A 22,375-nucleotide genomic window follows, 5' to 3' on the forward strand; every position below is an offset into this window, starting at 1 on the left:
ACTGAGCGAGCGAGATGACACTAGCAGCAACACTGTGTGATAAAAGAAGATGCATGATGCCGTCGCCGTCACGTGAAGAGCGAGCGAACAGAAGCGTTTTTTGCAACTATTTGACAGTTCGGAGGCACTTAGTGGCATTCTGAAAATTTAATTCTGAGATGTTTTCAGATTTTACGCGAGTGAAATCGTGGACATTTATGAACAATAGTAATTCAGAAACGTGGTGACTGGTTCAGCAGTGATTGATTTATTGTACAAAACAGTGAAATAATCCTGACACTGACACTCAAATGTCATATAAAATAGGTTTCGTTTGACAGCGCGTGGTTGTTGCTCTATTCCGAAGGAATGTTATCTTTATGTTGGAGTCATTGGAAGAAATTCTATCTGCTCAGGGACCGGACTATAGCTACGTGACTCNCGAGCGCTGTGTACCGGCTGGGATGCGACTTCTTACCACTTACCTGGACACATGTGACGTCACGGCTGCCAGGTGCACAGTTAAATATAGCTCGGACTAGTCAAGTAATTTAGTAGAGCAACTCGCCTTTAGTAACTAAAAGACTCGCTGCCGACCAAAAAACACACTTTGGTCGAGTGTAGTTAAAGCCTGGTCCGTGAGCACGTAGAATCCCGTCCAATGACCCCAAGCTACCCATCCTTATCGCTCGCGCGTAATTATATTGCTGTAGCGACTGTGCGACGGGCGCCCGCAGTGAGTGTGCGAGCGCGACAGCAACATAATTACGCGCGAGCGATAAGGGTGGGTAGCTTGGGGTCATTGGACAAAATTCTACGTGCTCGCAGACCAGACTATACTCGCATACGTCACTGCTTGAAGCAGTCTCTCTTGTTTCTGGTTGTTAATGGTCAGCAAGCCTGTTGCTCTGTCAGTATTTCACTTACACGCGTCACTGCTTAGCGCGGCGGCTGGGCTCGGTAGCAGTTACTCAGCATATCTCTTGGTGCCTGTTCATCATCATCATATTTCAGCCACAGGACGTCCACTGCTGAACATAGGCCTCCCCCAATCATTTCCATGATGGCCGTTTGGTTGGACGTCCTACGCTGAGTTTTCCGGTAAGTGGCCTCCACTCCAGAACCTTGCTGCCCCATCGGCCAATAGGAACCACCTATTGATTGGCCGTTATTCCTGTAGGACGTCTACCTACGTAACTCACACGCGTCACTGCTTGGCGCGGTTTACTCAGCATCTCATAGTATGTCAGCATGCCTGTTGACGGCCATTATTCCTGTAGGACGTCTACCTACGTGACTCACCCGCGTCACTGCTTGGCGCGGCGGCTGGGCTCGGTGGCGGTGGGCGGCGGCGGCGGGCCCTTCTTCTCCAGCTCCTCCAGGTAGCTCGTGATCATGGCGGTCCGCTCGTCCGGAATGTGCTCCAGCGCTGTGTACTGGCTGGGATGCGACTTCTTACCACTTACCTGGACACATGTGACGTCACGGCTGCCAGGTGCACAGTTAAATATAGCTCGGACTAGTCAAGTAATTTAGTAGAGCAACTCGCCTTTAGTAACTAAAAGACTCGCTGCCGACCAAAAAACACACTTTGGTCGAGTATAGTTAAAGCCTGGTCCGTGAGCACGTAGAATTCCGTCCAATGACCCCAAGCTACCCATCCTTATCGCTCGCGCGTGATTATATTGCTGTCGCTACTGTGCGACGGGCGCCCGCAGTGAGTGTGCGAGCGCGATAGCAACATAATTACGCGCGAGCGACAAGGATGGGTAGCTTGGGGTCATTGCACTAAATTCTATCTGCTCGGCGACCGGACTTTACTCCTGCGTGAAACACATGCGTCACTGCTTGGCGCGGTTTACTCAGCATATCTCTTTTGATTGGCCACTATTCCTATAGAATGTCTAGTCCTACGTCACTCATTGCTTGTCCTAAAATGCCGGGTGAGTTGTAGTCCTACGTCACAGTCACTCAAATGCGTCACTGCTTGGAATGGTTTACTCAGCATATCTCATGGTATGTCATCATGCCTGTTGACGGCCATTATTCCTGTAGGACGTCTATCAACGTGACTCACACGCGTCACTGCTTGGCGCGGCGGCTGGGCTCGGTGGCGGTGGGCGGCGGCGGCGGGCCCTTCTTCTCCAGCTCCTCCAGGTAGCTCGTGATCATGGCGGTCCGCTCGTCCGGAATGTGCTCCAGCGCTGTGTACTGGCTGGGATGCGACTTCTTACCACTTACCTGGACACATGTGACGTCACGGCTGCCAGGTGCACAGTTAAATATAGCTCGGACTAGTCAAGTAATTTAGTAGAGCAACTCGCCTTTAGTAACTAAAAGACTCGCTGCCGACCAAAAAACACACTTTGGTCGAGTATAGTTAAAGCCTGGTCCGTGAGCACGTAGAATTCCGTCCAATGACCCCAAGCTACCCATCCTTATCGCTCGCGCGTGATTATATTGCTGTCGCTACTGTGCGACGGGCGCCCGCAGTGAGTGTGCGAGCGCGATAGCAACATAATTACGCGCGAGCGACAAGGATGGGTAGCTTGGGGTCATTGCACTAAATTCTATCTGCTCGGCGACCGGACTTTACTCCTGCGTGAAACACATGCGTCACTGCTTGGCGCGGTTTACTCAGCATATCTCTTTTGATTGGCCACTATTCCTATAGAATGTCTAGTCCTACGTCACTCATTGCTTGTCCTAAAATGCCGGGTGAGTTGTAGTCCTACGTCACAGTCACTCAAATGCGTCACTGCTTGGAATGGTTTACTCAGCATATCTCATGGTATGTCATCATGCCTGTTGACGGCCATTATTCCTGTAGGACGTCTATCAACGTGACTCACACGCGTCACTGCTTGGCGCGGCGGCTGGGCTCGGTGGCGGTGGGCGGCGGCGGCGGGCCCTTCTTCTCCAGCTCCTCCAGGTAGCTCGTGATCATGGCGGTCCGCTCGTCCGGAATGTGCTCCAGCGCTGTGTACTGGCTGGGATGCGACTTCTTACCACTTACCCGGACACATGTGACGTCACGGCTGCCAGGTGCACAGTTAAATATAGCTCGGACTAGTCAAGTAATTTAGTAGAGCAACTCGCCTTTAGTAACTAAAAGACTCGCTGCCGACCAAAAAACACACTTTGGTCGAGTATAGTTAAAGCCTGGTCCGTGAGCACGTAGAATTCCGTCCAATGACCCCAAGCTACCCATCCTTATCGCTCGCGCGTGATTATATTGCTGTCGCTACTGTGCGACGGGCGCCCGCAGTGAGTGTGCGAGCGCGATAGCAACATAATTACGCGCGAGCGACAAGGATGGGTAGCTTGGGGTCATTGCACTAAATTCTATCTGCTCGGCGACCGGACTTTACTCCTGCGTGAAACACATGCGTCACTGCTTGGCGCGGTTTACTCAGCATATCTCTTTTGATTGGCCACTATTCCTATAGAATGTCTAGTCCTACGTCACTCATTGCTTGTCCTAAAATGCCGGGTGAGTTGTAGTCCTACGTCACAGTCACTCAAATGCGTCACTGCTTGGAATGGTTTACTCAGCATATCTCATGGTATGTCATCATGCCTGTTGACGGCCATTATTCCTGTAGGACGTCTATCAACGTGACTCNGAATGACTGCCGTGACTACACCGATCAAATGGCGCGAAATATTTTGTTGCGGCGTTCAGCCTCCTTGCTCTAATCTGTGCGCGGCGCGGCGTTTTATTTTTAATTAGTTTAGAACTTCTTTTGTTCTCTCTCTTTTTTGTCATCGTACTGAACTGTCATGGTTTCAATATACAGTCGTGGTCAACTAATTAGGGACGTTATATGACTAAAACACAAGACCGTCTATCCAGTCCGAAAAAAAAATCTTCACGAGGCTTTGTAGCTTGTGCCTATTAATAACAAGTAATTTGGCTAGTATTCTAAATATTTAAAGGCCAGAAAAGAAACTAGCTAGTTGCGATCAATATTTTTAAAATAAATAAATCATTGCCACCTACACATTTATTGACCTAGGGTTGGACAACTAATTAGGGACACGTAACACTTTCACTGTAAATGTAAATAAATTGGAAATTATTTAAGTGTTTATTACATAAACAGTTTTCATTAATAAATATAGAATACAAAACAAAATCATCAAACGTATTTTTATAACCAATATGGTTGGTTTTGTTGGTTATAACCATTTGACATCGGCGCGGCATGGATGTAATCAAATCATTACAGGTTTCTAAAGAAATATTATTCCAAACACCATTAAATGCCACGAAAAGCTGATTTTTAGTGCCAGTACGTTGAGCTGCAACTTTTTCCTTCGTTTCATACCATAAGCTCTATAGGGCTTAAGTCTGAGTTGTTTTCGGGCCAATCTAGTACCGTCACTGACTGTTGCGCTAGGAACGATTAAACAGAGTACGCGGTATGTTTTGGGTCGTTATCGTGTTGAAATGTTCATGAGACTNCGTCACTGCTTGGAATGGTTTACTCAGCATATCTCATGGTATGTCATCATGCCTGTTGACGGCCATTATTCCTGTAGGACGTCTATCAACGTGACTCACACGCGTCACTGCTTGGCGCGGCGGCTGGGCTCGGTGGCGGTGGGCGGCGGCGGCGGGCCCTTCTTCTCCAGCTCCTCCAGGTAGCTCGTGATCATGGCGGTCCGCTCGTCCGGAATGTGCTCCAGCGCTGTGTACCTACGGGTAGATAGATGTAGTGATAAGTATGTGAAATTTTTAAAAAGAATGTGTGGTCTGGAAGGGGTTTCTTATTCAGGAGGGGAATGATCTAGGAGTCTGATTAGGGGGGAGTCTGGTCTAGGAGGAGTATCCACTCAGCATCATGCCGTGGTGTGGTGGGAAACCACGACGCTGGTCTTCCGTGGATACTCGAAGAGCAAGAGGCAGGGCCTGAATCAGACCTTTTGTATCAGACCGTCTGATACAGGAGGGGCAATCTGGTCCATGGGGAGAATCTGATCTAGGGGGAGTGTGATTCAGGGGGTAGAATGATGCTAGGGGGGTGTTGATCCGGGAGGTAGTCAGATTCAGGCAGTAATAATAATAATAATAATAATAATAATCATTTATTTGCCTTAAATAGGTGGTTACAGAGTAGTTCTTATTTGATTAGATATAATGTTACTTAAGACCTATTTAGTCATAGACTATCTGATCAGTAATCTGATCTTGGAAGGGAGTCTCATATAAGGGAAGTCTGATCAAGTGAACTCTGATCCAGGAGGTATTCTGAATCAGGGGGAGTCTGATATGGGAGAAGTTTGATCCAAGGGGATTCTGATCCAGAACGATTACCCCAAGGGGAGTCTGATCGAGAGCAGGAACTTATTTTCTTTCTGCTCTTAAACACTTAAAAGTTAGACTCACCTGGCGTCGTGCCTGGTCTGATATATCAGTCTGATATAGGGGTAGTTTGATCCAGGGAGAGGATACTTTGTACCATGGGGTAGTCCGATCTGAACTTTAGGCACTTAGTACTGACCTGGCGTCGTGCCTGAGCGCGTCGTGCACGTGCTGCATAGATCCTGCTTCGCGCACGGCCGCGTGCGACTTGTGGGTAAGTGAACGCGTCTCGAGTAGAAGTTGTCTCAGCGCCGTGTCTTGGCCGCTATGGGACTGACCTAGTGTTACACCTAGTGACCTAGCGGGTAGTCTAATCCGGGCAGTTTGTTCCAGGGGGTCTAATCAGAGAGTAAGTAGGTCAGGTCATTCTGATCCAGGAAGGGCAGTCAAGTCTATAGGGGGAATTTGATCTAGGGGGTATGATTTAGGGGTAGGCTGATCCTAGGAGGGTGTTGATCCAGGGGGAGAAGTTTGATCAGGTGAAAGGTGCCTGGTCAGAGGGGTTGACTTGATCCTGGGGGAAGGGAAAACAGATATGTTTTTCTACTTTCTGCTCTTAAGGTAGACTGACCTGGCGTCGTGCCTGAGCGCGTCGTGCACGTGCTGCATGGAGCCCGCTTCGCGCACGGCGGCGTGCGACTTGTGCGTGAGCGAGCGCGTCTCAAGTAGAAGTTGTCTGAGTGCCGTCTTGGCCGCGCTTTGCTTGTCGCGCTGGTAATCGCGGAATTCTCGCTCCATCTGTGAGAAGAACATGAACGAATGAAGCCATTAACACAGCTCACAGTAAGGCGGTTATCACACTGCGCCGCGCTCCGCCGCGGACCGCGTGATTTTATTTTATTTATTTTATTTTATTGTTAGGAAAACAAACAGCATTCTATAACACATACAGAGTTACCAATTAAACTTCACATTTGCCAAAATAGATTTTCATATAAAAAATCACGCGCGCGGACGCGTTGTCAGTGTGAAGTGCCGCGCGTGTTTTCTATACAAACTGAGGTACTTGCATACAATGATTAAATCTGTCGCCCCGCGCTCCGCGGCGGAGCGCGGCGCAATGTGATAACCGCCTAAAAGTCAGAATAATATTATCGACCATAGTAAGTGCGGGAAGTAATAATGTTTAGAGATAACCAAAATACATAATTAACTTTATTATTTTATTGCATCAAATACTGCTTAAAAAAGCAATATCGCGATGCACACACATTACAACGCCATCTCTGGATAACTTTCTTGAACTACATCGTCATCAACTCACTTGTGAAGCAGCAGAGTAGACCGGCGCAGGAGGGTTCTACTGGAGATGTGTATGAAAGATACCTATCGCCATCTCTGGTTAACGTCTAGTACTACATCGTCATTTAGGTTAGGTCATCGTCATCTACTCACTTGCGAAGCGTCCATGTGGCATCTCTCTCTCTATCGCCATCTCTGGACAACTCCTAGAACTACGTCCCACCTGTGAAGCGGCCGAGTAGACCGGCGCAGCAGGATTTTCCTGTAGCTGCGTCACGACGAAGCGACAGTGCGCATGACACATTGAGCTCTTACTTGAAAGACAATTAGCGCCATCTCTGGACAATTCCTACAACTACATCGTCATCAACTCACCTGTGAAGCGGCCGAGTAGACCGGCGCAGCAGGGTTTTCCTGCAACTGCGTCTTGACGTCCCGCCAGTGCGCCGTGCACGACACGTTTAGACTCCTAACGCCACCTCTGTATAACTCCTAGCATTACGGTCTACCTATAAAGACTTCTAGCTCCATCTCTGGATTACTCCTCACCTGTGAAGCGGCCGAGTAGACCGGCGCAGCAGGGTTTTCCTGTAGCTGCGTCTTGACATGACACATTGAGCTCCTATTTGAAAGACACCTAGCGCCATCTCTGGACAATTTCTAGAACTACATAGTCTTCACAACTCACTTGTGAAGCGGCCGAGTAGACCGGCGCAGCAGGGTTTTCCTGCAACTGCGTCTTGACGTCCCGCCAGTGCGCCGTGCACGACACGTTTAGTTCGTTGAGTAGCGCGCGTAGCTTGTCGCGACGCTTGCTCGCCAGCGCTGCTGTGTGCTGGCTGAAGAGGCGCTCCTGGGACACATTTATTATAACGTTAGATTGAAACCGTGGCGAAAGCCGAGAATCTTGAGTCACCCTGGCTAAAAAACAAAAATTTTTAAAAATTGGATCTGTCAACAGCACTGGTGATTAACTGTTCGTATTATGAATGACTGCCGTGACTACACCGATCAAATGGCGCGAAATATTTTGTTGCGGCGTTCAGCCTCCTTGCTCTAATCTGTGCGCGGCGCGGCGTTTTATTTTTAATTAGTTTAGAACTTCTTTTGTTCTCTCTCTTTTTTGTCATCGTACTGAACTGTCATGGTTTCAATATATTTGTAGAACCGTAAAAGAAAGTGTTTTAATTAAATGGCACCATGTTCTACGAAACATATTTGTTAAGCGCAACTTTAGGGCCCTGTAACTTCTTTATTTGTACATATTTTCATGATTCTTTCACAATTATTATTAATTTTACTTATATTTTCAAGTATATTTAAAAGAAAAACGTTGGAAACTTCTCCATTGTGCTACCTTAAGTCTGCACTTCTTAAAGATATCGAATCAGAAATGAGGAGATCCGTAACCGAACTCGAGTCGCTGACATAGTCCGACGAATTAGCAAGTTAAAGTGGCAGTGAGCAGAGCATATAGCACGCAGAACTGACGGCCGATGGGGCAGCAAGGTTCTGGAGTAGAGGCCACGTACAAGGTGGACCAACGATCTCATAAAGATAGCAGGAAGGCGCTGGATGCAGGCCGTCACCAACCGGCCATTGTGGAAATCATTGAGCTCCCTCAACTATCTAGCCTATGAGTTATAGCTAAAGTTGATAGTAGTAACTCATTAGCTATGATACTAATCGCATGGCATATTCCCCCTGAAAAAGCACTCTAGCTAGATACGCCAGTGCAAAACAGTGCGACATGACTTTAAATTATCTCAAGCATGCTTGAGTTCTCAGCAAATCTTTGACCGACTCACCTTGTCTTCCTTGGTCAGCAGTTCAGCAAGGCTGTACCGGTGGTCTTTACGCAGCTGTTTCTTCGCTTCCCGCCACGACAGGTCCGGGTTGCGGACCAGGTCTGCTAGCAGAGCGTTGAAATGCTGCGGGAGAGAAGAGAACACTTGCTTTACACTGATTGAATAAAGAAGAGTACATAGGCAATTAATATTATACAAAAACTCTTTTTTATTGGAAGAAGTCATCCAAAAAATTACATCATCATCATCATAGCCAAAAGACATCCTATTGCTGGACATGACTAAGTCTGTCTGAAATGGACGTCTATCTGTCTCACCTTTACTCGTTGGACGCCTTCTATTTCCATTCCTCTCCCACTCCAAGATGTCAACTTGCTGTATCTACAATACCTGGTCGTCTGTCTCACCTGCATTCGCTGCCTGCCTCTTCTCTCTCTCTCTCTGGTCGCCTACTGTCTCTCTCTCCTTGATGGAGGCCTACGCACGCGCCTGCTTCTCCGTCACTAGAAGCCTGCCGTTTGACTCACCTGCTCTAGCTACCCGCGCTTCTGTCTTTCTCCCACTTACACTAGCTGGCCGCAGGCTCCCTCTCTCGTTTCTTAAATGAAGCCCCCTATCTCTCTCTCTCTCCTAATTGGACGCTATCTCACCTGCACAGCCTCGTCCCGCTTGTGGTACTGCCGCTCCTTGTCCCTGTCCCGCAGACTGGTCGCAAGCGCTCGCTGCACCTCTCTCTCCCTCTCCTTGATGGAGGCCTGCTGTCTCTCTCTCTTCTCTATAGACCTGTCATCTGTGTCGCCTGTCATCGCTGTCTAACCTGCTCGCTAGTGCACGGGGGTAGCTATACCCGCGCTTTTGTCTCTCTCCCAATTATACTAGCTGGCCGCAGGCTGTCTTTCTCTCTCCTTGATGGAGGCCTGCTGTCTCTCTCTCTCCTTGATGGAGACCTGATATCTCTCTGTCTCTCCTAGCTGTAGGCCTAATATCTCACCTGCACAGCCTCGTCCCGCTTGTGGTACTGGCGCTCCTTGTCCCTGTCCCGCGGACTCGCACCTCTCTCTCTCTCCTTGATGGAGGCCTGCCGTTTGGCTCACCTGCACTCGCTAGCCGCCTACTGTCTCCCTCTCTCTTGAAGGGAGTCTCATAAGTCTCTCTCTCCTAGATCTTACCTGCACAGCCTCGTCCCGCTTGTGATACTGCCGCTCCTTGTCCCTGTCCCGCAGACTGGTCGCAAGCGCTCGCTGCACCTCTCTCTCCCTCTCCTTGATGGAGGCCTGCTATCTCTCTCTCCTCTATAGACCTGTCATCTGTCTCACCTGCATTCTGTCTCGCTCCCACTAACACTACCTGGCCGTAGGCTGTCTCTCTCTCCTTGATGAACACCTGCTATCTCTCTCCTAATTGGACGCTATCTCACCTGCACAGCCTCGTCCCGCTTGTGGTACTGGCGCTCCTTGTCCCTGTCCCGCAGACTGGTCGCAAGCGCTCGCTGCACCTCTCTCTCCCTTTCCTTGATGGAGGCCTGAGCTCGCGCCTCCTTTTCTCTCGCGGCCGCGTCCTCTTCTTTCGTTCCCTCTGCCTCGGCGTCGGGTTCCTCTGTCGTCTCGGCTGGGGCTTCCTTCTGTTGTTGGGGAGGTTTCATTTTGTAGGCGACGCGACGGGTTAACAGGCTAATATTTTTGAAGCAAAATATTCGCGAGGCGTAAGCTGAGCTTTGCACTTGTGTGAGTGATCAACAAAAAAGTTGGACAAAAATGTTTGTATGGACGTCACGATACTACCAGTCTTACACTTAACCGTTTTGTCGGCGTGATTATTATACAAACCTCCACAAAATTACAGCTCTCTAGTGCCAACAGTTTCCAAGCAAAACCTCGGACAGACAGACATACCGAAACTATAAAGCAAAGCGTCCACATGTCGGTATCGTACGCATCGGACGTATCGCACGCAACGGATCGTAGTATTATTTATATGGAAACTCATATAAGTGCGTCCACCTGTCCGCATCGTACATCCGATACGATGTGTTTCGTACGATGCGTCCGTTGCGTACGATACTGACAAGTGGACGCTTAGCTTTTGGGTTCCTTGTCAGGACTACGGAACCCTAAAAACTGGCACACCTACCTACACTATCCATGTGCACACACAAATGCAAAAGCTCAGCTTAGGTCTCGCGAACTGTATTTATTACGACTTCGTAAGATGCAGGATGCCACAGTGTTGAGCTTGATTTGCTATCGTCTTTACAGAGAATTCTAATTGCTGTTTTTTAAGACTGCTACAGATATGTATCAACATGTTTGTAGAAGTTTTTAAAAGCATCGCAAATACGACATTAATATTTTTGATGAGTTTCTTTTTGCAAAGATAGAGAACTTTATGGACGTCAAAATGCAGTACAGTTATTTTTGTCAATTAAATTAATTTAGGTTTTGTTTCTCAATGAGGNGGCTACTTTGGGTGTCACAAACTATTTGACGCTGCTGTACCTACATATACATGATTTTTAATGATTAAACTTTCATGATTTTAACGATATTGTCATATAATTTAGTATGACACCACAGAAACGTCATCCTCTAGGGGCAAAATCCAAGGAGCAATATTCAAAAATGTTAACATTAGTTACCAAATAAAATAACCATTGCATGAAAAATCATGATCAGATTAAGGAAGCGAGCTTCACCCGGAATCCTCAACCACGGAGAAACTGGCTATCTTACCTCTAACTGCCGGAACACAACGATGCTGTTAACATTATTGTTATGGCGACAGACGTAGGTAAGATGGTGGTAGCTGGCCTAATGGACTTAGAACCCTATTCGAGTTGGTCAATAGGCTAGTTTCCTAAAAAAAAGTTTTTGTCTGTCAATTATTATAAAAAAATATTTGACACATTTTTATAAGTGTGTGAAGTTCCGTGTTACGTCACAAAGTGATACACTATTAAGCACTCGTTGACGTCACGAGCCTCTTCTTTTGAACTTTGGCGCCCTTTATGTATCTCTTTCGATTTGCACACACTGGACATCTAATCCGGGACCTCAGGGTCTAGGACAAGACCATAGAAGCTGCCAAGCCCTTCTCCAATAGTATTACAATACAATTCGACTTTCTGCGGTGTCCATATAATCTACATTTACCAATGTACAAAACGTCCAATATTTACAATTTCCAAAACATGTTTCTTTTAAATAATAATTACACATTTACTTTTACGATAAACATAATTATCTTTACTCTTAGTGTATCATATTATGTAAAGCCCGGTCTGTGAGCACGTAGAATTTTGTCCAATGACCCCAAGCTACCCATCCTTATCGCTCGCTCGTAATTATGTATAGCCTGACCAGGAACATAAAAACCCTCGCCATGTTGCGGAAAATTAATGGTACTAATTTCTTTTAATGGCAACAGTAACTGAAAACTTCATTGACATGTCACCTTGCATGTCAGTCTATTGCTGTCAAAGTGTAAACAAACTTTATTTTAAATGTGCGCAATTGATTTTGTGAATTAAATTGCTAAAATATTTTTATAGTCGTGAAAGAAAAGTGGTTCACAATGTGTTAAAGTATTTGTCGAAGAGAAATACTAAGGGTTCGGACAATATTTTCATTGAATATTGTTTCCGACAAAGGTTGTCAAATTGACTGACATGTTTATCATTAGTACAGTCAACTATGAAAATTAGCTGTGGTTTGTTTCAACTACCTATTTTAAAGTTTTTTGTCACTTTGTAAGTATTGAATTTTATGGAATTGGGAAAGAAGTACCGAGTTTGAAGCGTTCATGAGCAGACATTGTAGTTGAATATTCAAGTTCAGAATTTGATTATTGATGAATAATAATAAAATCCTACTTGCTCGATTGATGGTTTCATTTAATTTATTTAAACCAGTTTACCTATAATATAATATTTTTTTGTTAATTTATGAAAATATTAAATTAGCCTATAATCCTGAAACCTGATACATAAAGTTAGCCTATTAATTTAATACAGGTACGACTGTACCCAGTGTTGCACTATCAAATGCAATTGACGCGCCTCTATGCCAGGGTTTTTATGTTCCTGGTCAGGCTATAGCTGTCGCGCTCGCACATTCACTGCGGGCGCCCGTCGCACAGTCGCGACAGCAATATATTTACGCGCGAGCGATAAGGATGGGTAGCTTGGGGCATTGGACAAAATTCTACGTGCTCACTGACCAGACTATAATGTAATATAATGTATTGACGTTAGACATAAATACATTGTTACCGGTATTTGTTTTAAAGATCCGAAGTCATGAAAGTTATAAAACTCAGTCAGTGCCTGAGGTTTGGGAGCGGCACGGGAGGGGAGACATTTACATAATTATGACGTGGCAGCAAAATTTATTTTTTTATCCACAATGAAGAAGCTCTTGGCCTGTATCTCACCTGATGGTAACTGACAATCAGGCCGAAGTAGGAAGCGAGCTTCACCCGGAATCCTCAACCACGGAGGAACTGGCTATCTTACCTCTAACTGCCGGAACGCAACAATGCTGTTAACATTGTTGTTATGGCGACAGATTTAGATAAAATGGTGGTAGCTAGCCAGGCGGACTTAGAACAAGCCCTACTAAAGCCTGGTCCGTGAGCACGTAGAATCCCGTCCAATGACCCCAAGCTACCCATCCTTATCGCTCGCGCGTAATTATATTGCTGTCGCGACTGTGCGACGCGCGCCCGCAGTGAGTGTGCGAGCGCGACAGCAACATAATTAATTACGTGTTTACCAACCAAACCGAACATTCAAATCTGTAGTCTCGCTGACGTTTGACGTCACAAAAACGCTCCCGTATCCCCCTCCCTTACCTCAGGCACTAAGTTAAGCGTTAATCCCATATAAAATAACATTTACTGGGTGTCACTATAAAAGATTTGCCACACATGGATTTCTCTACTTTCGTCTATTCCCGTTTGCCCCCAGGGACACTGGGAAAAAGTTGTAATATACCAGGAGGGACAACGTACGTTGAAATCACAACATTGGGATGAAATGAATTGCATTGACCATCAGTGGTGAATGTTGAAACCAAAGATATAAAACAGAATGTTATTTTAGTGTAGGCGCACACTGGGCGACACGCGACAGCTACAGCTCTGCGACTTGACGCCTATTCCTGTCAATTTCATACAGGGTGGAATTTTGTAATGCCACCTGGAGGGAAAGTACTCTTAATATTGTAAATAGAAAATTTTTCTCAAACAAAAACATTCCTTTGTTTTTGAAAAGAAATAGTGTGTGCCTACACTTATCGTTTTTTAGTGACTTCGGTTCTTTTTCTTATTGGAAGCGGCGAGGCAATATCGTCTTAACAACTGGTGGTTTTTACACACAATCCTATACATTTGTAGAACCACCACACCGCTTATTCGCCTCTGTGGCAGCGAATTTGCTGCTTTAAGTCCGTACTCTAGAACGACACCCGAAATTACAATTGTGGACAAAAAAAATGGACCATCTCTATTTTCGGCTTGTGTAAATTTTGTTTAATATTTTTAGAGCACATTTGTGCACAAATATTCCTTTTAACCCCTCCAGCTAAACTTAATATGTGCTTCAGAGAGGGTTCACTACAATAGACGAGTGATAGACAAAAATCAAATAGTTAATTCTGAATAAATATTTGAATCGACAGTCCGTCACCGACACCGTTGAGCTATTGTAGTCTTTTTCCCGTATTCACAAACATTACTATGAGGTCTCACAGTGCTCGTGGACACACGCGCACCAATCAGAGCTCTATTCAACGCTGTGCGCTCGATTTGCTGCTTCACTTAAGCAAGCATCGTTTGTGAATACGGGCGTTAAATGAGTCAAACACAAAACGAGCAATTCCCATCTTCCCCCGGTGGGGCAAATGGGAATTCCTAAAAAAGTCGCCTAATTTTTTGTCCACAACTATAATCAAGTCTCACAGCGAAAATCTGAATATTTCTACAAATAACACTTCTCTTACGACTCAAATTCGAGTGTCGTTCCAAAACACAAACCTCAACGGTGAGTGGGAACATAGAAACATACAACTAACATCCATATTACTAGGCATTAAGGTGCATAAACGAACGTGCGCTTCATCCGCTATGTGCGTTATCGCAGCGCTTCTAACATCCTTGTGTTACCGTCTCTGCTTCAATCAGTATGGTACAGGTGCTGCTTATTTTACAAATAAGCACTTACATTGGCCAAAGTAATCGTAATTTGGCATGATCCTGTACGATTTCATTGTTTTGAACCCACTGGGAATTATTTTGAGTCCATATTTAAGTCTGACTACCGATACACTATAATAGAAAATTTGTTGTCCGAGGGTCACCGGTGAATCGCGTGGCGTCCACCGTGATAACGTTTAAATAAGCCTCTTTGATTTCAAATTAGTGTTGCCGATCGAAAGTCGACTATCGATAGTCTATCGATAGCCAAACTATCGCAAGACTATCGATTGGCCTATCGATAGCTCAAAACGAGGCAATACTATTGAATATGTGCAATACTATCGATATCGATAGTATTGTTGCTCGTGAAGAATAAACTATGGATAGTATCGATACTACAGATAGTATTGTCGCTTTTGAATAAAAAGCTATCTATACTATTGATAGTATCGATACTATCGATTGTTCTAAACTATCGATAGGCCAATCGATAGATAAGGCTTTTTCAGATGAAAAATAATCGACAGTTTTACTATCTAGTTCGGCAACACCATTTCAAATATCTAGATTTCTACGTAAAAAAGTTTGTTTTCTGGTTTAATACACATAGTAGGTAAAAGTTTTGCTAAGTTAGGGAGTAGAAGCAGAGTAAATACAAATGAGTAGGTCATCTTCATAGAAACGCACCGAGCGCGGTTTGTATGTGAGCGCGCGTAGCGTAGTGTAAAAAAATCCAAGAATAGAGATATTTATTTTCTATGCCTCTCAAAGAAGAAACAACGAACTTTATATCAAAGACTATAGACTCACAGTGCGATCAACATAGAAATTATACAGGACCCAGCCCAGCGAATTACGCATATAAAAAACAAATTAAAAATACTGTTTTTACATCATTAATTATTTTGTCACCGTAACTACAACTACGTTAGTAATTTTTAAAATTGGCAAACGTACTTTAATATGTACAATTTGAACCAAATGCTTTAAGAGATTGNCGTCACGCGGCCTTGCGTACGTTGACTTTTAGCGGCAAAAACGGCCTATGTTTATTACTTAATATCTTCGTAAGTAATGGTCCGATTTGGATAATTCAAAAAGATATATCTTTCTTATGTCTTAAAGATTAACGTAGATACTAGTTTTATTGAATTTTCTACAACAGTACTGATCCTCATTAAAATAAACATAAAGGAGCTATTGACTTTTTGTGCACCTTCACAAACATCTTGACAAGTATCTGTGAGCGGCATTAAGCAATGAAAAACTAGATTTAGATTCGAGCTCACAAATACACAATAAAAAAAATACAACTCGATCGAGCAAAATGCTAGTCTCTTTCCCACTTACACACCTCCCCGTCCGTACCAGAGCGTCAATGTGACGTCACGGCAACGAAGTGCGCAGTTATAGATCGTTTCATCCACGAAGAAGCGCCCCACCATTCTTCCGCTAATGTTTGAGTATTACCGGTACACGCTAAATCATCCATGAGTGCACACGCACACTACAGTAATGCCTTACGGATTGCTCGGATCAAACTCCCCGCACCCCGCGCGACCGAGACCAAACATTGGTGGGGCGCGTCCGAGTGGATGAAACGATCTACCACTTGACCGGGTTGTATGCAATTTCAAAAGTCGGGGAGTACACAAATAAAACACAAATTATACAATATATGTTTATTCACATCCATAGAATCCTAGCTACACAATAATACATTAAAACTATTTACACATACAAAACATACCTAATAGTATATAGCCTACTGTATGTACTTAAGAAAGACAAGGCGAGTCAGGGTACGAAGTAGTATTTCATTCTTTCCATCAAAATAAAGATTAATTTTGTAGTTTTTTACATATTTTAAATCCTAAATTTCTAACGATTTTTTCCATAGACAAAGGTTTTCATAGACAATGTAAATCGAATAGATCTATAGTCTGGTCTGCGAGCACGTAGAATTTTGTCCAATGACCCCAAGCTACCCATCCTTATCGCTCGCGCGTAATTATGTTACTGTCGCGCTCGCACACTCACTGCGGGCGCCCGTCGCACAGTCGCGGCAGCAATATAATAACGCGCGAGCGATAAGGATGGGTAGCTTGGGGTCATTGGACAAAATTCTACGTGCTCGGCGACCGGGCTTTAGTGCACAACTGAGTCAGTGCCTGAGCCCTGAGGTATGAGAGCGGCACGGGAGGGGTGACATAACTGACAAATGACGTGACAGAGCATACGAATCTGAAGCACATCTGACGTTTAACGTCACAAAAATACCCTCCCGTCCTCTAGCACTGACTCACTGCTAGATCTATAGTAACGTTTACGCCAACTTAAAATGCAAATATAAATATTCCAATGTAAAATTACATTTAAATAGTTTATTAAAATTGTATTTTTTAATTCTACAATGATGAAAACATGATTTGGTTTTTAATTTTTAAACAACAAAATAATTGATTTTTCAAAGACATCCAAAAATTCTTTACAGACTAAAATTTTAACAGGTAATAAAAATAAATTTCATCGAGTCAGTTTGTTTTATAAAATGAAAATGATCATTACTACACTACTCTTTTCATGTACAGTCAGCTTCAAATAGTTCTTGACACCCAAAGTGGCCAAAAAGTTGACAACACAACCTTATTCCAATGAGGGCTATCGTTTCAGCGCTCACCAGTTAGCGCGACTGTAGAGTAAGGTCCTGTCACTTGCTAGTAGCGAAGACAGTGGCACCAACTGGTGAGCGCTAAAGTGGTAGGCGGACTATCGCATTTGCACTCATCAAGATGGCGCCACTGTAGAGTAAGGTCCTGTCACTTGCTAGTAGCGAAGACAGTGGCGCCAACTGGTGAGCGCTAAAGTGGTAGGAGGACTATCGCATTTGCACTCATCAAGATGGCGCCACTGTAGAGTAAGGTCCTGTCAATCGCCAGGGGTGCCAACTGTTAAGTATAAAAACGATAGCCCTCATTGTAACAAAGACGTGTTGCGAACTTTTTGGCTACATTGGGTGTCACAAACTATTTGACGCTGCTGTACCTACATATACATGATTTTTAATGATTAAACTTTCATGATTTAACGATATTGTCGTATAATTTAGTATGACACCACAGAAACGTCATCCTCTAGGGGAAAAATCTAAGGAGCAATATTCAAAAATGCTAACATAAGTTACCAAATAAAATGACCATTGCATGAAAAATCATGATCGGGCTAAGGGAGCGAGCTTCACCCGGTATTCTCAACCACAGAGGAACTGGCTATCTTACCTTGTCATGACGACAGACTTAGGTAAGATGGTGGTAGTTGGCCCAACGGACTTAGAACAAATCCTATTCGATTTGGTCAATAGGCTAGTTTCCTAAAAAAACTTTTTGTGCGTCAATTACTATCAAAAAAATATTTGACGAATTTTTTTATGTGTGTGAAGTTCCGTGTGACGTCACAAAGTGCTACACTATTAAGCACTCGTTGACGTCACGAGCCTTTTCTTTTGAACTTTGGCGCCCTTTATGTATCTCTTTCGATTTGCACACACTGGACATCGAATCCGGGACCTCAGGATATAAGACAGGACCATAGAAGATGCTAAGCCCTTCTCCAATACAATACAATAGACTTTCTGCGGTGTCCATATAATCTACATTTACCAATGTACAAAACGTCCAATATTTACAATTTCCAAAAACATGTTTCTTTTAAATAATAATTACATATTTACTTTTACGATAAACATAATTATCTTTACTCTTAGTGTATCATATTATGTAAAGCCCGGTCTGTGAGCACGTAGAATTTTGTCCAATGACCCCAAGCTACCCATCCTTATCGCTCGCACGTAATTATGTTGCTGTCGCGCTCGCACACTCACTGCGGGCGCGCGTCGCACAGTCGCGACAGCAATGTAATTACGCGCGAGCGATAAGGATGGGTAGCTTGGGGTCATTGGACAAAATTCTACGTGCTCACAGACCAGACTATAATGTAATATAATGTATTGACGTTAGACATAAATACATTGTTACCGGTATTTGTTTTAAATATCCGAAGTCATGAAAGTTATAAAACTCAGTCAGTGCCTGAGGTTTGGAAGCGGCACGGAAGGGGAGACATTTACATATTATGACGTGGCAGCATACAAATCTTTTTTTTATCCACAACGAGGAAGCTCTTGGCCTGTATCTCACCTGATGGTAAGTGACGATCAGGCCGAAGGTGGAAGCGAGCTTCACCCGGAATCCTCAACCACGGAGGAACTGGCTATCTTACCTCTAACTGCCGGAACGCAACAATGCTGTTAACATTGTTGTTATGGCGACAGATTTAGATAAAATGGTGGTAGCTAGCCAGGCGGACTTAGAACAAGCCCTACTAAAGCCTGGTCCGTGAGCACGTAGAATCCCGTCCAATGACCCCAAGCTGCCCATCCTTGTCACTCGCACGTAATTATGTTGCTGTCGCGCTCGCACACTCACTGCGGGCGCGCGTCGCACAGTCGCGACAGCAATATAATTACGCGCGAGCGATAAGGATGGGTAGCTTGGGGTCATTGGACGGGATTCTACGTGCTCACGGACCAGGCTTTACCAACCAAACCGAACAGACAAATCTGTAGTCTCGCTGACGTTTGACGTCACAAAAACGCTCTCGTGTCCCCCTCCCATACCTCAGGAACTGACTAAGTTAAGCATTAGTCCCATACAAAATAACGTATACTGTGTGTCACTGTAAAAGGTTTGACACACATGGATTTGCAACTTTCGTCTATTCCCGTTTGTAAATGTTGTATTATCTACCAGGAGGGAACAACGTACGTTAAAATCACCCCTACTGATGAACATTGGGATGAAATGATGAATTGCATTGTCCATCAGTGATGAATGTTGAAACCAAAGAATATTTAAAACAGAAAGTTACTTTGGTCGACACATGACAGCTACAGCTCGGTGACTTGACGCCTATTCCTGTCAATTTCATATACAGGGTGTTAGGTAAATGGGTATGAGCCGACACTAGCCCATGTGAACATGGGCATATAAATGATAATGGTGAAGTTAGAAATTTGATATCATCATTTTAATTTTTTAAATTTTCATGCAAAATAAATTTTATTAAATCCAATATGTATGAAAATTAAAAAAAATTAAATTAAGATATCAATTTTCTGACTTCACCATACCATTTATATGCGCATGTTAACATGGGCTAGTGTCGGCTCATATACCCATTTACCTAACACCCTGTATTAGATTGTCGACCAGTGTGCGCCTACACTCATCTTTTTTTCCCAATGACCACCCTCGGGGGACAATGGGAATATACAGTGACTTCGGTTCTTTTTCTTATTGGAAGCGGCGAGGCAATATCGTCTTTTAACAACTGGTGATTTTTTACACACAATCCTATACATTTGTAGAACCACCACACCGTGTATTCGCCTCTGTGGCAGCGAATTTGCTGCTTTAAGTCTCCGTACTCTAGAACGACACTCGAAATTGAAATTGTGGACAAAAAAATGGACCATCTTTATTTTTGACTTGTGTAAATTTTGTTAAATATATTTAGAGCACATTTGTGCACAAATATTTCTCTTACTTAACCCCTCCAGCTAAACTTAATCTGTGCTTCAGAGAGGGTTCACTACAATAGACGAGAGATAGACGAAAATAAAATAGCTAATTCTGAATAAATAGGTACTTGAATCGACAGTCCGTCACCGACACCGTTGAGCTATTGTAGTCTTTTTCCCGTATTCACAAACATTACTATAAGGTCTCAGTGCGCGTGGACGCACAGGGTGACACACGAACCAATCACAGAGCTCTATTCAACGCTGTGCGTTCGATTTGCTGCTTCACTTGTGCAAGCATCGTTTGTGAATACGGGCGTGAAATGAGTCAAACATAAAACGTGAAATGAGTCAAACACAAAACGAGTAATTCCCATCTTCCCCCGGTGGGGCAAATGGGAATTCCTCAAAAAGTCGCCTTATTTTTTGTCCACGGCTATAATCAAGTCTCAATCTGAATATTTCTACCAATAACACTTCTCTTAAGACTCAAATTCGAGTGTCGTTCCAAAACACAAACCTCAACGGTGAGTGGGAACATAGAAACATACAACTAACATCCATATTACTAGGCATTAAGGTGCATAAACGAACGTGCGCTTCATCCGCTATGTGCGTTATCGCAGCGCTTCTAACATCCTTGTGTTACCGTCTCTGCTTCAATCAGTATGGTACAGGTGCTGCTCATTTTACAAATAAGCACTTACATTGGCCAAAGTAATCGTAATTTGGCATGATCCTGTACGATTTCATTGTTTTGAACCCACTGGGAATTATTTAGAGTCCATATTTAAGTCTGACTACCGATACACTACAATATAAAATTTGTTGTTCGAGGGTCACCGGTGAATCGCGTGGCGTCCACCGTGATAACGTTTAAATAAGCCACTTTGATTTCAAATTAGTGTTGCCGATCGATAGTCGACTATCGATAGTCTATCGATAGCCAAACTATCGCAAGACTATCGATTGGCCTACCGATAGTATCGATACTGTCGATACTATCGATACTATCGATAGCTCAAAACGAGGCAATACTATTGAATATGTGCAATACTATCGATACTATCGATAGTATTGTTGCTATCGATAGTATTGTTGCTCGTGAAGAATAAACTATGGATAGTATCGATACTATAGATAGTATTGTCGCTTTTGAATAAAAAGCTATCTATACTATCGATAGTATCGATTGTTCTAAACTATCGATAGGCCAATCGATAGATAAGGCTTTTTCAGATGAAAACTATCGACAGTTTTACTATCGATAGTAAAACTGTCGATAGTTCGGCAACACTATTTCAAATATCTAGATTTCTACGTAAAAAAGTTTGTTTTCTGGTTTAATACTCATAGTAGGTAAGTTTTGCTAAGTTAAGGACTAGAAGGCGCAGTGTAAAAAAATCCAAGAATATTTTTTTTATCCCAACTAATATTATAAATGCGAAAGTAACTCTGTCTGTCTGTCTGTCTGTTACGCTTTCCCGCTTAAACCTCGCAACCGATTTTGATGAAATTTGGCATAGAGATAGTTTGAGTCCTGGGAAAGAACATAGGATAGTTTTTATCCCGGTTTTTGAAACAGGGACGCGCGCGATAAAGTTTTTCTGTGACAGACAAAATTCCACGCGGGCAAAGCCGCGGGCGGAAAGCTAGTCTAAAATAAAGATGTAGTTATTGTCTATGCCTCTCATAGAAGAAACAAAGAACTTTATATCAAAGACTATAGACTCACAGTGGGATCAACATAGAGATTATACAGGACCCAGACCAGCGAATTACGCATATAAAAAACAAATTAAAAATACTGTTTTTACATCATTAATTATTTTGTCTCCGTAACTACAACTACGTTAGTAATTTTTAAAATTGGCAAACGTACTTTTAATATGTACAATTTGAACCAAATGCTTTGAGAGATTGTCAAATGGAAAATGAACTGTATACATCCATCATCATCTATCATCAGTTTGGTGTAGTGGTTCGAAACGGACTACTATTCCGGAGGTAGCGGGTTCGATTCCCGCACAGTACAAACATTTGTGTGCATGAACATATTTGTTTGTATTGGACTGGGTGTTTTCTATGTATAATATGTATGCATTTACAAAAAAAAGTATTTAAGTATCTAAGTACAAAATACATTTTATAAAAACCGATTTGTATGAAAATTAAAATAATTAAAATGAAGGTATCAATTTTCTGACT

The 22,375-nt window shown here is 43.6% G+C and overlaps 1 protein-coding gene across 1 annotated transcript in view; it reads right to left on the minus strand.

The window, feature by feature from the left end:
- The window catches only part of LOC114353305 (transcription elongation regulator 1-like), a 35,456-nt gene that overhangs the window by 1,837 nt on the left and 11,244 nt on the right, over nucleotides 1-22,375 (minus strand). The window contains exons 4-8 of the mRNA XM_028305243.1: nucleotides 9,815-10,018; nucleotides 8,398-8,520; nucleotides 7,278-7,442; nucleotides 5,919-6,085; nucleotides 4,547-4,681 (exon numbers count right to left, since the gene is read on the minus strand). Of these exons, the coding sequence (XP_028161044.1) occupies nucleotides 4,552-4,681; nucleotides 5,919-6,085; nucleotides 7,278-7,442; nucleotides 8,398-8,520; nucleotides 9,815-10,018 (789 nt within the window). The 3' untranslated portion in view covers nucleotides 4,547-4,551. The remainder of the gene's footprint in view (nucleotides 1-4,546; nucleotides 4,682-5,918; nucleotides 6,086-7,277; nucleotides 7,443-8,397; nucleotides 8,521-9,814; nucleotides 10,019-22,375) is intronic.

The sequence above is a fragment of the Ostrinia furnacalis genome, unplaced genomic scaffold (assembly GCF_004193835.3).
Source record: "Ostrinia furnacalis isolate ACB-3 unplaced genomic scaffold, ASM419383v2 OfSCF1649, whole genome shotgun sequence".
NCBI classification, from domain to species: domain Eukaryota; kingdom Metazoa; phylum Arthropoda; class Insecta; order Lepidoptera; family Crambidae; genus Ostrinia; species Ostrinia furnacalis.